Source organism: Drosophila mojavensis, unplaced genomic scaffold (genome assembly GCF_018153725.1).
Source record: "Drosophila mojavensis isolate 15081-1352.22 unplaced genomic scaffold, ASM1815372v1 contig_36, whole genome shotgun sequence".
Taxonomy (NCBI): Eukaryota; Metazoa; Arthropoda; class Insecta; order Diptera; family Drosophilidae; genus Drosophila; species Drosophila mojavensis.
In genome coordinates, this window is record NW_025318858.1 from 14,730,803 (window position 1) to 14,745,674 (window position 14,872).

General features: G+C 39.5%; 2 protein-coding genes across 7 annotated transcripts in view; one reads left to right on the forward strand and one right to left on the reverse strand.

Moving 5' to 3' along the window:
• The window catches only part of LOC6576809 (junctophilin-1), a 32,466-nt gene extending 23,517 nt beyond the window's left edge, over positions 1-8,949 (forward strand). For 4 of the 5 annotated variants that reach the window (XM_015165382.3, XM_015165381.3, XM_032729249.2 and 1 more), the window contains exons 4-9: positions 2,140-2,405; positions 2,474-2,610; positions 3,555-3,695; positions 3,776-5,615; positions 7,875-8,075; positions 8,138-8,949. In XM_015165382.3, the coding sequence (XP_015020868.1) occupies positions 2,140-2,405; positions 2,474-2,610; positions 3,555-3,695; positions 3,776-5,615; positions 7,875-8,075; positions 8,138-8,224 (2,672 nt within the window). In that variant the 3' untranslated portion in view covers positions 8,225-8,949. Of the gene's footprint in view, positions 1-2,139; positions 2,406-2,473; positions 2,611-3,554; positions 3,696-3,775; positions 5,616-7,211; positions 7,787-7,874; positions 8,076-8,137 lie in introns of those variants that run through there. The other variant, XM_015165383.3, reaches the window with a different exon arrangement.
• A 2,095-nt stretch (positions 8,950-11,044) lies between these two features.
• LOC6576810 (UPF0430 protein CG31712) lies at positions 11,045-14,854 on the reverse strand. 2 transcript variants are annotated; one of them, XM_002002760.3, is made up of 4 exons: positions 14,479-14,854; positions 14,145-14,417; positions 11,885-11,968; positions 11,045-11,821 (listed from the first exon to the last, which is right to left on the reverse strand). In XM_002002760.3, the coding sequence occupies exons 1-4, from the start codon at positions 14,848-14,850 to the stop codon at positions 11,654-11,656; spliced, it is 897 nt and encodes a 298-aa protein (XP_002002796.1). In that variant the 5' UTR covers positions 14,851-14,854; the 3' UTR covers positions 11,045-11,653. The 2 variants fall into 2 exon arrangements, with proteins under 2 accessions (XP_002002796.1, XP_032584606.1); XM_032728715.2 differs by lacking the exons at positions 11,045-11,821; positions 11,885-11,968 and having other exon boundaries at positions 12,579-14,417.
• Positions 14,855-14,872: the final 18 nt, after the last annotated feature.

A 14,872-nucleotide genomic window follows, 5' to 3' on the forward strand; every position in this document is an offset into this window, starting at 1 on the left:
TTGTGTGCGAATGCGATGCACTCATCTTGTATTGAGGTTGTTATTCACAATTGCGGCTCATCAATGCATGTGCTTGCATCTGATGCAGTGCGCCAATAATGTATTCGTACAGCAGCAGCGCTTTTCTTTTTAAACAATTAAAATATATATAGCAAGTAAACACGTTTAATATGATGTAAATAATATTATCCAATTAATTGAATTTAAAAAAACAAGTAAGAAGACTCTAGTCGAGACTGCTCGACTAGGAGATACCCTGAACCCTCTAATCTGATATTCTAATCACTCTGCACTTCTTTTCGGCACACGTACATACACATCCACGTATTAGAACGCGCTCTGCTAGCTGCGCAGTAAGCAGCGACTGCGCTTGTGCTGCGCTGCAGTGTGGGCAACATTATAAGGATTTATTTGTTGAATATTTTAATTTCTAGACGTACAATCTTAATGAAACTTTCAGAACATAATCATAATATTCAAATGTATGTACATTCCAGCTAGCTTTCGATAAGGTTTTTGATCGATAATAAATTATCGGGAGTAGTTATCGATATAAAAAGAAAAACTTGATAAAAAAAAAATTTCAAGTCTCTAGCTCTTATATCTTCTGAAATCGACGCGTTCATACATACGGACGGACGGACGGACGGACGGACGGACAGACAGACGGACAGGGCCAAATCGACTTAGCTCGTCGCCCTGATCAAGAATATATATACTTTGTGGGGTCTGCCACGCCTCCTTCTGTCTGTTACATACTTTTAACAAAACCATTATACCCTGATTTCCCATTTTCAATGGGTTCAGGGTATAAAAAAACTATTTCATTATATTGATGAGCTAAAGTGTTCGAAAACATAATAGCAACAGTGTACTTTGCTTCTGGTTATTTTAGCACAGATCTTTAATTGGACAAAGTTTGGTCTTTTATGTTGATTAAAATAACTATAGAGGTTTTAATTAAGCTTAAATTGTTTAAAAGCCTCTAAGCGTTTGAAACTTTATTGAAAAGTGAGCTGAAGCAAAAGGTGGAACAAAAGGAACTTAATCTTCTCATTTGAAATTCCCATAAATTAAAAAAATGACTAGGGCGAGAAAACTTTTGTATACTAGACTATATACAGTGTACCAATAATGTTTTCGTACAGCAGCAACTTTTTTCCTTATGAAAGAATAAAACAAAAGAGTTAATCTAAATTTAAAGAAATTTCAGTTTAACTATATCATAAAGAATTATGTTAAAATGTTTCTTAGTTTAAGATTTCCAATTAAATAATTTTGAAAAGTAATAAGTATCTTTAAAAAAAAGTCTTATTCATTTAAAAAATGTTATTTCTGGCATTGTAAATACTTGTTAGCTGGAAATTAATTTGATTTAGAGTTTAGAGAAAATCTTTTGATAATGCTTGAAACTTACTTCGTTGATTTTATACAAGATATGAAAACAGTCTGGCCTTACTTTAAGCACTTACTTTTTACATATATATGGGATTCGTTTAAGTGATTAAGTTCACCGAATGCTCTTAGCTGCCTGGCTAACTGCAATATACGAGTATTTAGGTGCCCCTTTCCCTCTCCTCTCTTTCTTAATATAGAACTTTTATTGTTAGGGGCTCTCGGCAAATACCCAATAGCCAACAACTGCGGACACCTTGTGTACGGGCTGCAGTAACCTTTAATCCGGTTGAGTTAACTATGCAAATGTTTGCCCTGCTGTTTGGGGTGGGGGGAGGCAACAAGTATAAATTGTCATTGTTGCTAAGCCTCAGCAACATTTACTAATTAAATAACCCAACCTGCTTCCGACATTCCTTCCGAATGCCACAACATAAAAAGGCGAACAACTTGTCCCTCCGTAAGGTATTTAAATGGGGCAAGACACGTGGAGCCATTAATAGAATACCAGTTTCTTCCAGCAATACGAGAGCCTACGACTGGGCGGCCGGCCGGCTAATGAATGTATTCCATGCCAAGTAGATGCAGTCGAGAGTTCTGGCAGGACTTGCGCCTGCTTGAGGCATTCCAATGAGGTCACACACTGCGGTTGAATTTATCATTTGCATTTGAATTGGCCAGCAGCAAGAAGAGAAGTGGAGAAACGGGGCGATCTAATGGCCTATTTTGCTTTCCGTATTGCAGGCAAGTACCAGGGCCAGTGGCAGGAGGGCAAGCGGCACGGCTATGGCATACGCACCTCGGCGCCCTTTGGCCTCGCCTCGCATCATCGACGCAAGAATCTGCACGCCTCGTTGAGCTCCCTGCGCAGCGCCGAGAACGGCAATGCCATCAAGGTGCCCGAGAAGACCGAGGAGATACGCGGCGGCTTCGTGCTGACCGCCAAGTCGGATAAGCTGCCCGTGCGCCGCAACAGCCTCACCGAGAAGACGAAGAAGGGCTTTCTGATGGTATGTCAACAGGTGCCTAATAAGCTCCCACATTATATTGATTGTTTTTTTGTTTTTCATTTTCGCAGGGGCTGAAAATGCGTAAGCAGCGCAGCACTGGAGATTTGGAAAAACGTGGCACTATCGCCTCCGGCAGCATAAGGTCCACGATGTCGTCGGCCTCATGGATTAGCACCGGATCCGAGCAGTCCAACTTGACAACGAAGTGAGTGCGAAATGATGATGACTAAATCTTATTAAAATAATATTAATATACTAAATTGCATTAATTAATATAATTAATATTAATATAATTAATATTAATATACTAAATTGAATTAATTATTATAATTAATTTAATTACTTTAGAATCCGGTTATAACAATGCTTATAGCGTCCGTACGGTTATTGCGACGAAAAGGCGGGTGACCCAACAAACTTTTAGCAAACTTTAAGGGTTAAAGCGTCTTCCGGGTGTAAAGACGGACTTGTGACTTGAGCGGCGTTATAATCGAATTCTACTGTACATATATACATGTACATAATATTTATAGCGAGGATAATTCTAAAGTATTGGATGTTTAAGAGGAATATTGTAATGGGCGAGGCATATTGTTATATCATCCACCGCACTATCGGTATTTTTACCCATAGTGCACCGTACGTCAACTAATCTCTTAAAAATCTTTTTAATAAGATAGACACACACAAAATCCGCTTAAAACGATGCTCAAAGGACCGTCTCTATAATCGGATGAGAATAACTCGAAGGGGCTAGGCATATTGTCATAGCATCAATTTTGTCTATAATAATCTTTATAAGAATATCGAAAACAAGATATTCGATGAGCAAGAACTTATATAAACTTAGTCTTTCAAAGAACGTGTAAAGAAATTATAGTTCAAATATATATTTTTAATACAAGGTATTCTATGATATTAGAATCTACTTATAGCACCCTCTATATAGCAACTTAGAGTTCAACAATCTTTATAAGAATATCGAAGAGACTATTCCACCTGCTCTGTCAGTCTTCAATATGCTTATTGCCCATTATATATGTAAATTACCTTAGAGGTAGAGGCTGATAATTAGTTCCATTATAAAGTACATTCATTTATTTAACTATATATATATGATATTTACTGATGTAATTCTCATCTTCATAGATCTGCGCACACAGAATCCAATGCCAGTTTTACCATGGAGGATGAGCAGCTGGATCCCACGGTAGTGGAGACCTACATGGGTGAATGGAAGAAGGACAAGCGCTGTGGTCACGGTGTTGCCGAGCGCAGCGACGGACTCAAGTGAGTGGACAAACTTAATGTGACTCAATCACAGATAACTAACTAAGCTCTTCTCTCTGCCCCCCTCCCGTCCATTGCAGATATGAGGGCGAGTGGTACAACAATCGCAAGCACGGCTATGGCGTGACCACGTTTCGCGATGGCACCGTCGAGGAGGGCAAATACAAGAACAACATATTGATCAGCAGCCAGAAGAAAAAGCATTTGTTCCTGGCGCGTTCGCGCAAATTCCGTGACCGTATCACGGCCGCCGTTAATTCCGCGCAGCGTGCCCTCAAAATGGCCATGCAGCGCTCCGACATGGCCATCTCGCGCATGGCCACAGCCGCTGCCAAGGCCCAGAACGCGGACATCGCTGCCGAGCAGGCACGCATCGATTGCGAGAACGCCGTGCGCATGGCACGCGAGTTTGCGCCGGACTTCAAGCCCTCGGTGCTGGAGCGTTTCGAGAAGCTGCGCTATCGCGAGCGCGAGCGCTACCGCGCGCCCCCTAGCCAAAACAATATGGACTTGAGTCTGGGCATGTCGGCTGGCGGCAAGTCGGCGACGTCCATGCAGCAACAACAGCAGCAGCAGCAATTTTCGCCGGCCAGCAGTGGCGGTGGCTCCGGCTCGGATGCATATGCCACGCAGGCGCAGCGACAGCAGCAATATGTGAACATGCAGCAGCAGCAGCGGCGCATGTCGCAGCAGCAACACGAGTCGGAGTGCCCGGTGCCCTCGTCCATGTATTCGCAACAGCTGCCCGTCTCGCCGCAGACGGATCTCTCCGGGATGGTGAGCCAAGCGCAGCCCAGCCATGCGCAGGTCGTCAGCGCCATCAATCAAATGTATCACCAGCAGCAGCATCAACAGCAGCAGCAGCAGCAGCAACAGCAGCAACAGCAGCAACAGCAGCAGCAATTGCAACAGAACAATCCACAAATGAATCCTGCATATCAGTTCCAGCAGCAGCAGCCGCCTGGCGGCGTCAAACTGAACCAGCAGACGCCTTTTGGCGCCGGCAATCCCAATGTGGCGTCCAGCAACATGAGCAACATGTCGCCGCAGCAGCAGCACCAACAGCAATTGATGCAGCAGCAGCAACTACAGCAACAGCAGCAGCAACAAAGACTCTACCAGCAGCAACAGCAGCAGCAACAACAACAGCTTCAGCAGCAGCAGCAGCAGCCCTCTCTGCAATCCTCGCCTAGTCATAACAGTGCCACCCTGTTGCGTCGCGCCTCCCAGCAGCAGCAACAACAGCAGCATCAGCAGCAGCTGGCGGATGCTGCCGCCAATGCCGCCGCCATGGCCGCGGCGCAGCAGCAGCCGCGCGGCCAGCGGCCACCCATGCTCGGCCAGATGGGCCAGCAGTCGTCCATCGATCACTTTGACCACTATAAGAGGCCGCCCAGCCGGGACTCGTCCATCGATCGCTATGCGCGGGCGGCGAGCCGCATGAGCGGCGGCTTTGCCGGCTCCCGTCAGGCCTCGCTAGATCGCACCGGGCTGGCCGACACGATGCCCAATGGCGGCGGCGGTGGGGCCAGCACTCCGGATGGGCGTCCACGTGCGGGCTCAGTATTTCGGGGCACTACGCCGGTGCCGGGCGCAACAAGCGCCACTGTGAACTCGTCCATGACCGGCAATGGTTCGCTGCCCTCAGGCGCCGGCGGGCGTTTGTCGCGTGCCGGCACGCCCAGCTTGGGCAGTGGCGGTGGGCGTGCGCCCAGCCAAAGCAATGCGGCGGAGCCGCTCTTCTCGTCGCCCAATCAGCCCTTCGAGGACGTGCTGTTGCGTCAACGCACGCTCGGCCAGGATATCATTCCCTCGCCCTTGCAACCCAAACGTACGGAAAGCTTATATCTGCCAGCTAAGCCCGCGACACCGGTGGGCGTGGCCATGGGCGGCAAAGGCGGTGGTGGCAAGAAAATGAAGGTGAGTCAATGAAAATTTTGTTTAGGAATGGGTAAAACTTCTATGGCGGGGAAAAGTGGAAAAGCGAATAAGGGAAAAATATCGAAAACTTAAATAATCTGACTATTAAGAGAATATTTTGCATGTGGATAGTAGATTTGGGTGTTAATATAAATATGGGGTTTCTACTTAGAAGATATGCCCTAAAGAAGTCAGTCAATATCTCAGGCATTGTTTTAGATATTTTCTTTTTCAAAAGATTATTCTGATATAGGAGAAAAATATATAAATATATAGACAATCCAAAAACAGAATAGAAAGATTCTTCACTTTTTATAAGAAATACTTAAAATTACAAATTTCAAAATTTGTAATGAGACACTTTGCTGTGAATAAATGTAGACATTTTACTGTATAGAGACAATAATATTGATGGAGAAAAATCTCTACAAAAACTTTACATTAAATTCTTATTGATTGATTATTTGTGTTATAAAATTTGTTCCAAAAATATTTCGATCGAAAACAGAAGATGTGTGATAAAGATATATGTGAAAATTGTTAGATTGTAGGTGGAAACAAATGAGAACTAGAAATGCTTTGATATTAGAAAATATATATACGAATAGAGACTATGATTATTTATTGTTTATAAGATAAAAATATTAATATTTTGTTTTTATTTTATATGGGCTACTTTGTTTTAAATTGATTGGGTAAAACCCAGTACAAAAATTTTTTATTAATTATTATTAATATAGAATTGATTCAGAAAAATTGTTATATCAAGAATCAGAATATGTGTAGATAGAAAGTATCAAAATTGTTACACACAAATGAAAAGCACATGGAAATGTGTAAAGAAAAGGCTATTAGGAATGTTGGGAATTATTTTAGGGAGCTATCTACAGAGAAAGAGAGAGAGAGTTGGTTAGAGAGAGCACAAACTAAGTAATTGAGCTAAGTAATTGAAACATGTATTCGTTTAGGTAATATCAATGTTAGATGAATACTTAAAGAAATTGAAATTGACTTTAAATATTTATGGCGCACTTTGGGAAATGCTTTGTTTACACATGTTTAGCTGACCCATTTGGAAATCCCACCTAAGTTCATTTGCACTTTTGATGCGGATCATTAAACTGCACGCGTCTGTCTATGAAATTCCCGGGCTGGCTATTCCCAAATATTTCATAACTCAGTTAATCCGTGCAATTAACTTAATTCGTTGGCTATATATCTGTTCAAAACAAGAATAGCTGCCAATATAAAAGAGAGAGAGAGAGAGAGAGAGAGAGAGAGAGAGGAGAGTGGGAAAGGGAGAGCGAAAGCGAGAGAGAGAGATTAAGTGAGAGCCGAGTGGAACATGTGCCCATTCTCCGGCTATTTTTAGTGAAAAGTGAGTGCAGGCCGGAATGGAATGCAAATGCCACTCGCTGATCTTGCGCTCTCTCTCTTTCGCTCTTTCTCTCTCTCTCTCTCCCTCTCTCTCTATCTATCTTCCTCTCTTGCTGAATGTGGATGAACACTTCACAAGTGGTGGCAGTGGCCCATTGGAATTGGATTTGTCGCCCTGCTCAATTGTCGCTGGCTGGCGACAATTTTCGTTGGCTCTTTGGTAGTAGCAAAAAACGCGTTGGTCCCGCCAGAGGCCGTGGCTAAGATCCACTTGGCAAATACACTTGTGTCACTGTTAAACAAATTTCATATATATAGATAGATATATACATATATATATATACGCATATATATTATTCTAGTGCTGAAGAATTTTGAAGATCAGAAACAGAGGCGAAGGCGGGGGATTCTTTTCTTCTTCGAATTGTTGTTATTGCTTTGGCTTTGGCTCACTGCCGTGCGTGTTGGACTATTTTTGGCCATTGGGGCGCATTGCTGGCAGCGGCCACAGTTGGCCACAAGTGTCGTCGGCATTATAAGTGTTTAGTAAAAATTCTAGCGTCATGTTCAACTCGTTTACAAGTTGGAGGTGGCGCCACTGAACGGTAGTGATTGCCCGACTTATGCAAGCTCTGCCACTGCCGCTGGCTGTTGCTGAATTGTGTAGCCTTTGAGAGGCGAAAGGGGTCAGCATGGACTGGTATCCCGAGGAGGATGAGGAGGACTTGATGTTCTCGCCGGCCCTGTTGGCGCGACGGGCCAGCGAAAGCTGGATAGTGGAGCCGCCCGTTGAGGTGGTGTTGCATGCAACCAACTGAGAATCGCATAGAAGACGCTTGCATAACTAATATTGTATTGATTTTCCTTTCCACCTCGATGCAGACGGTGCCCATCAATGTGACGCTGCAGCGGAAGAAGTCGATGCCCGACTTCCAGGAGCTGCCGCGCGCCACGGAGGCGATGAGTCGCGAGGAGGTCTCCGCCCTGGGCTCGGCACGTCGCGAGGCCGTGCGTCGCCAGATCGAAGTCAACGAACGCCTGAGGGCGAATCCCTTGCTGTATTTGGTTAGTCCGCAAGTTAAGGTGAGTGCTGAAAGGACTGCCAGTTGTACCCGCTGCTCAGTGTTCCTTTTGTCTCTCAACAGGATTGGTTTGTGCGCCGCCAGCTGATGCTGCTCGTGCTCTTTGTCAATATACTATTGGCGCTTTTATTTGTCAAGATGGTTACCTAGCGCCGGATGCGCAACGCCACACGGAGCCGAACCAGAGCAACAGCCAGGAGACCAGCAGCAGTCGCAGCAGCAGCAACACCCGAAACGTTTTGGAGCCATTGTGCTGTGCATGCAGTCAACTCTCGTACAGTTTGGGAGCCATTGTTACGCGCTTGTGGTGGATTTGAATTTGAAGCTGGTGCTGCCGCTGCTGCTGCTACAGTTCGAGTGCCACTGCGCGTTCTGTGTGGTTAAACAAATTTTTTTTTGTGGAGCTAAAGCTAACAATTTTTAGCATTTGCACTAAACAGATTTATATAAATATATATATATATATACATATTAAAATATAAACATATATTTAAACATACTATATGTATATCAATATGTATAATAAACATAAATCGAATTAAACACTAGACTGCAGCCAAATTGAAAATGAAAACAAAAATGACTCATAAATAATAATAAAAGCAACAAAAAAGTAAATGAAACGCAAAACTGCATTGCACAACTCGTAGTAAATTAAATGTTTAAACAATAAATGACTGCATAAAACAAATTTGACAAGCCAATAATTTGTATTTGTGGCTAATGAAATGAAATAACACAAATAGTTAAACAAAAACAAAAAAACTATACGCAAATCAATTTAACGAATTTTTCTACACATTTAATGTAAAAGTAATATACTTCACATACAAACATATGTATGTACATATATATATATGTATATGTAAACAAAAACCATTTATCAATATTTATGCATACAAACACACACACACACACTTACTCATAATTTCATAAACACTCACACAGACACACATGAATATATATTTAAATTATGGCTATATTAAATGAAAAAGCAAATTTTAGACAAAAAGCAAGAATAAAAAAAACTATTTCCTATTTGCAATTGAAATTTAATTTAGTCAGCAAGCTAATCACAAAAACAAAAGGCAACTAACTAATATTTATAAAATATTAAAAAAAAAAAAAGAACACTAAAATTGTAATAATTGTGAACACGTATATTTGTATAAATTAGCGAAATTGTGTGGGACCTAAAACGACAACAACAAAAACAACAGCAAGATCATGAAAACCAAAGTAAACAAACAAACAAATAATATAAAAATTAAAAATAATAATTAGTTTGAGCGTGATTGAAGCGCTTTGTTTTTTGGGCCAGCAAATTAGCCAGAATTTCGAAAAGTGAACAAAAAAATTACGTAAATGTTAAAATTAAATGCAAAATATCTGAGATTGAGATTGTTGATGAACGGAAGCTGTATATACTATAACTTATAAACTTATCATATAACTATAACATTTAATTATTTCTCTCCATACAATTATTATATATTACATATTTTTAATTTCATAGCTGAAATTATGCCATTTCTTGAAATGTTTGCAATTTATTGTTTTGATTTTTTAGTTTCATCTTTGGTTTTTTATATATATATATATATATATATATATATATATATATATATATATATATATATATTCATAAATTTTATTTAATATTTTGATTTGTTCTTTTTTATGCAAAATATTATTTTAAAATAAACAAACAAAAAAACCAACACATGAATCTGTGTGTAAAAAAGTATTTATTTTCCTTCTTTCTCCTTAACTTCATATATTATATGAAAAAAAAAAACAAAACAAAAACAAAAACGAAAAAAATACTCTCAAGTGCAATTATATAAGCTGTAAAACTTTCTGCTTTTTCTCAGCTGCTAATGGATGTTCGATTGATTGGCAAAAATTGGCAGAAAATCTTACAAATTGAAAGACTTGAAAATGAAAATTGTTGGCTGATTGATGAATGGAAATTTAATTTGTGCTAGCGACTCAATAAAAATCAATTGCATATATTGCATTAAACAAAACCAAAACAAATTTTAAGTAATTCATGTATATACGTATGCCTATATATATATATATATATATATATATATATATATATATATATATATATATATATATATATATATATGTATATCAGATGTGCTAGCATAACCAATGAAAGAAGCTGGATAATTATTAAAGAAGAAAAAAAAGGCGATCAAATCTTATTTAATGTTATCAGCAAATATATATCAAAAGAACGCATAATAAAATTAAATTTTTCAAGGCTATATATAATAATAAAAAATATTTAAAAAAAAACTACAAAATGGAATATATAGTTTGAAATTAGTTTTGGTTATCGGTCGCGGGGTTTCTGGTGGCTCGTAAGACATTTGATTTCAGAATAAGTTTTTTTTTTTTTTTTTTTTTTTTTTTTTATATATATTTTATAACTTTTCATACACTTTTTATGCACTGCTACTTCAGGGAATATTTTGGCCAATAAATATTTTCGTTTAGGTAATAGCCTACAATTAGGTTGGATAAATAAAGAGTTAGATTAGTAAGGAACCAGACTATATTTAATAAATATTAGTAATTTTTTAATTTTATTGAAAATGGGAAATCGGATATTTTGCCATTCTTGATGATCAACTTTAAATGTAAAATATATTGATTTCATTTCATAATTTTATTCATGCACTCCTATTTCAGTGAAAATATTTAAAAGTATAAATATTTTTGGATAACTTGGGTGCTAAATTTTATCTCAAGCCCTATTATTACTTAATATTTTAATTGAATTTTTATAGTCTAGTTTGGCACTTCTTTAGTAACAGAATAGCAAATATATTTAATAAATAAGAAAAATTAAAGTTATTGAGATAGGCGATTTACCTCGCATTCCATATGGATATTACCCCAACTCCTGGCTTTACCGCTAAATTACAACATTGCACAAATAAAACACAATAGTAATAGTATGCGAAACGCTTTATTATCAATTTAGCTTAATGGGGTTTTCTTTTTAGCATTATCAAAATGTTTTGGGAGTACAGAGTTCGCGATTTGTCGTTGTTGTATTTGCAATTGTTTAGCATGATGCAACATTACGGCGCACTACTACACATTATCATTTTTCTCACATATGTATTGTATGTATAAAAATGTAAGTGAATTGCTAGAGTATTGTACTATGAATGCTGTATAATTATTTATAATCGAAGAGGTTGGCCATTATTATTTTTATACCATATATGAAAACTATTTTTAAATACGTATGCAAGTTGTCTGTCTGTCTGTCGTTCAGTCAGTCTGTCCCCCTGTCTGTCGTGTTGTTGTGTGTATATTGAAGACATAGGTCAAGCCCCCACATAATAGCACCTTGCTTGCTGGCAAACCTCTATTGAACGCATTTCAAAAATAAAATTAAACAAATAAAATATATAACTACAACAATGAAACCCGTTCAATTAGTTTTAAGCGCAAGCAAAGCGCCAATTCGTGATCAAACAAATGTAAGAAAATGAAAAGCACAAAGCTGTCAACAAGGCAGAAAGGAACGCCCGCTATTGGCTGAATGATGGCTCATAACGCGCCCGGCTTCAGGGAAAACGATAATTTTGGTCTTGAATTATTTTTGCCCAATATGACCTTTTGCTCCTCCTTGACACGCTTCTCCTGCTCTTTGCGCATACGCTGCCGCTCCTCGTCCATCAGACGCTGTTCCTCAATGATAGCTAAGCGCTCTTCGGCCTGTTGAACGGATAGAAAATATCAATGGAAATGTTTCAGGTTTATTTAGATATATACACTTACCAATTTTCTTTGAGCCTCCTCGATTTTGCGATTATTTTCGGCCAAAATTTCTTCGAGCTCTTCGCGTTTTTGCTTTTCCTCCTCCTATAAAACCCAAATAAAATGGCGTATTAATAAATCAGATTTAATGCTTCGTCGAATGCTTATATCTAGTTATGATTATATATATAAACGGTGGTATCTTTAACATCGGTGACGCAGACTTTGCGGCGGCATTGGATCTTATCTTATTTTGATGGGCTGCATATAGATATACATATGTATTAAAGATCTAATTTAATGTTCAACAATAAGTTACATAGAAATATATTGGTAGAAAATAAAAATAAACATTTAGTAGTGTCTAATAAAAAGGTTTAAATAATAATTGTTTTTTTTTTTTTTTTTTTTTTTTGCAAATTTAATGTTTAACAATAAGAGCACACAACATTAACAAATGTACTTAAATTTGATTTTCTTTAAATTTGGTTTTCAATTTTTTTCTTTTCTTTTATTCTATTTTTTGTTTGTTTTTGTTTTTTGTTTTATTTTTGTTGCTACTTACTATTGAAATAGTTCATTTTTCCAGTTTAATGGCTAAATCATTTTGTTAATTTTTGGCTGTGCTGCGAATTTGTATTTTGATTTACGGTATTCAGCTACATAGTTGTTTAATCAGAATAACATTACATTTTTTTTTTTTTTTTTTTTTTTGAGTTTAGGAATCAAATTATAATAGCGTTTCGACCAAACGATAAATGTTTGAAGAAACCAAACATACATAAAATTAATATTTGTGGCACGACAACAACAACAAGTTCAGTCATACCCATTGATTGACAAATGGTTATCCGGGCTTATGAGTTACGATAAAACAATCTTATGTCTGATCGGCTTTGATTTGGTTGTCCTATGTCGAATGTTCCTAGAGGGAGAGCTTTGAGTCCTTAAAGACTATTTTTTTTTTTTTTTTGTTTTGTTTGTTTATTATTTGCATTTGCATTTGCAATGCACTCGAATGATGATTGTTCCATTCACTTAACACACTTCAAGTTTGTTTATATCCATTTAAGTTATTCACACGTTTCGTTTTGTTTAACGAACTCTCACTCACCCGTTTATTGGTATGAATAGGCGCCCGTGTATGGGGGATCTATTAGGGATTTGGCATGCATCGTACTGTTGGAACTAAGGTAAGCTATGCTAAGCCCGCCCTCACACCCAAACACTGTACTGGCTAAGAGATACTGAGCTTGATCGACTACACTGCGATAAACGATATACGCGATACGTGGTTCGGGTTACGCTACACGGGATACGTATGTGTGTATGCGTGTGTAGTACATCGTCAAGGATCTCCTAGAGAGCTGATTGGTGCTCTCATCCGTGTGGCCGAATTCTCATCGTAAGCATTAGCTCCGGCTTAGGTGGGGGCTGAATGGTAGCAGAGCTTCACATACACATATACAATTCTGTATACGTATGTGTATATATGTACGTGTTTTGTTTACTGTTGTAATCCCATCTCTCCTAAACACACACAGACACACTCTCACACACGCAGGCACACACCCACACACACATTTGATCGAAGCATTAAATTGCGCGCATTATGTAACAACAACAACAACCAGTTACAGAAACCAATCAAAATGAAATCAAACAAGAATAGATGAGGCTAAAAGTAACGCAAAAATTGAATTATGCACTTTTGTGGGCGTCAAAACTGCAAGACGATATTTTTGGCTTTTGGGTATTTGTCTTTCGTTACGTTTTTGGTTTGTAGAAAAAAATAAATAATAATAATTACAAAATTGATTTGGCAATAGTAATGCGAAATGTGCAACGACGTGGCCAGCGACTCAGCGTTTGTTTGTGTGTGTGTGTGTGTTTACATGTGTGTATGCTGCGGTCATAAGCCGAAAGATTAAACCAGTTCATTAGTATGGTAGGTTAGTGGATTAGCAGTGTAAAAAGAACATCAATAGGTTTACTTGAATGACTATTAGCTAAATTTGTATACACACACGCACACACACTCAGGGACAAACTGAGCCTTTAGCATCTGCTCATTACAGGTGGCAACTGAAAACGTCGCTACACAGTTTCGTAAATGAGTTTGTTCAAGACGACTGTTTGCAACTGCTATTGGTATTGTACATGTGTGTGTTTTTCGGTAGTTGTAGTCGAAGGCTGTATACTGTGCGTGTGTTGATAGTTGATAGTTTGGGTATTTGTGGTAGCAGCAGTCGTCCAGCGAAATGTGAATACGAGCACCTACCTCGCGACGGCGTTCTTCTTCGCGTATCTGCTCGCGCCGCTTCTCCAGCTCCAGCATCATTTCACGTTCCATTTCAGCTTTGGCTGTCTCGACGCGACGATTCACCTCCTGTTCGATTTCGTCGCGTCGCTTTTCGAGCTCCTCTTCGACACGTTTCTTGACGAGCATTTCAATGCGCTTGGCCGCCTGCTCTTCGATCGTTTTCTGCTCAGCTTCCTTTTGGCGACGCTGCCGTTCCATTTCGGCAAGTCGCTCTACCTGAAGTAAATTTTGCTGCAACCGAAGAGATTAATCAAACTGGAGTACATTAAATTACTGGGCAGCCAATGCTTACCTCATCCAGTTTCTTGAATCGACTGCGCTTGTGTCGACTGCGTTGCGTCTCGTGATCCGAGTACTGCTGGCTATCACTGCTTGAGGAGCTGGAGCGTTTGCGGGACTTGGAGTGCGAGTGCCGGTGATAGTCGCGCTCTGTGTGTGTGTGCAGGTGCGTGTGAGTGTGCCTGTCGCTGCGATGTCTATCGCGCTCTCGCCGGCCTTCCGCCGACTTTTCTCTATCCGTGCGACTGCTGCGGGTGCAGCTACTGCGCTCATGCTCGTAGTCCCGTTCCCTGTCGCGATTGTGTGACTTACTCTTGCTGCGTTTTTTGTGTTTGCTCTTGTGATGGCGGCGTTTCACCGACGGACTGCGCGAACGTGAACCCATTATTGTATATGTTGATCAATTA

Bases quoted from the DNA above. Each gene is read 5' to 3' on its own strand.
- LOC6576810 (XM_032728715.2), bottom strand. From the start codon at position 14,850: ATGGGTTCACGTTCGCGCAGTCCGTCGGTGAAACGCCGCCATCACAAG. The intron at 14,418-14,478 runs GTAAGCATTGGC...CTTCGGTTGCAG, and splicing joins GATTCAAGAAACTGGATGAG to CAAAATTTACTTCAGGTAGA.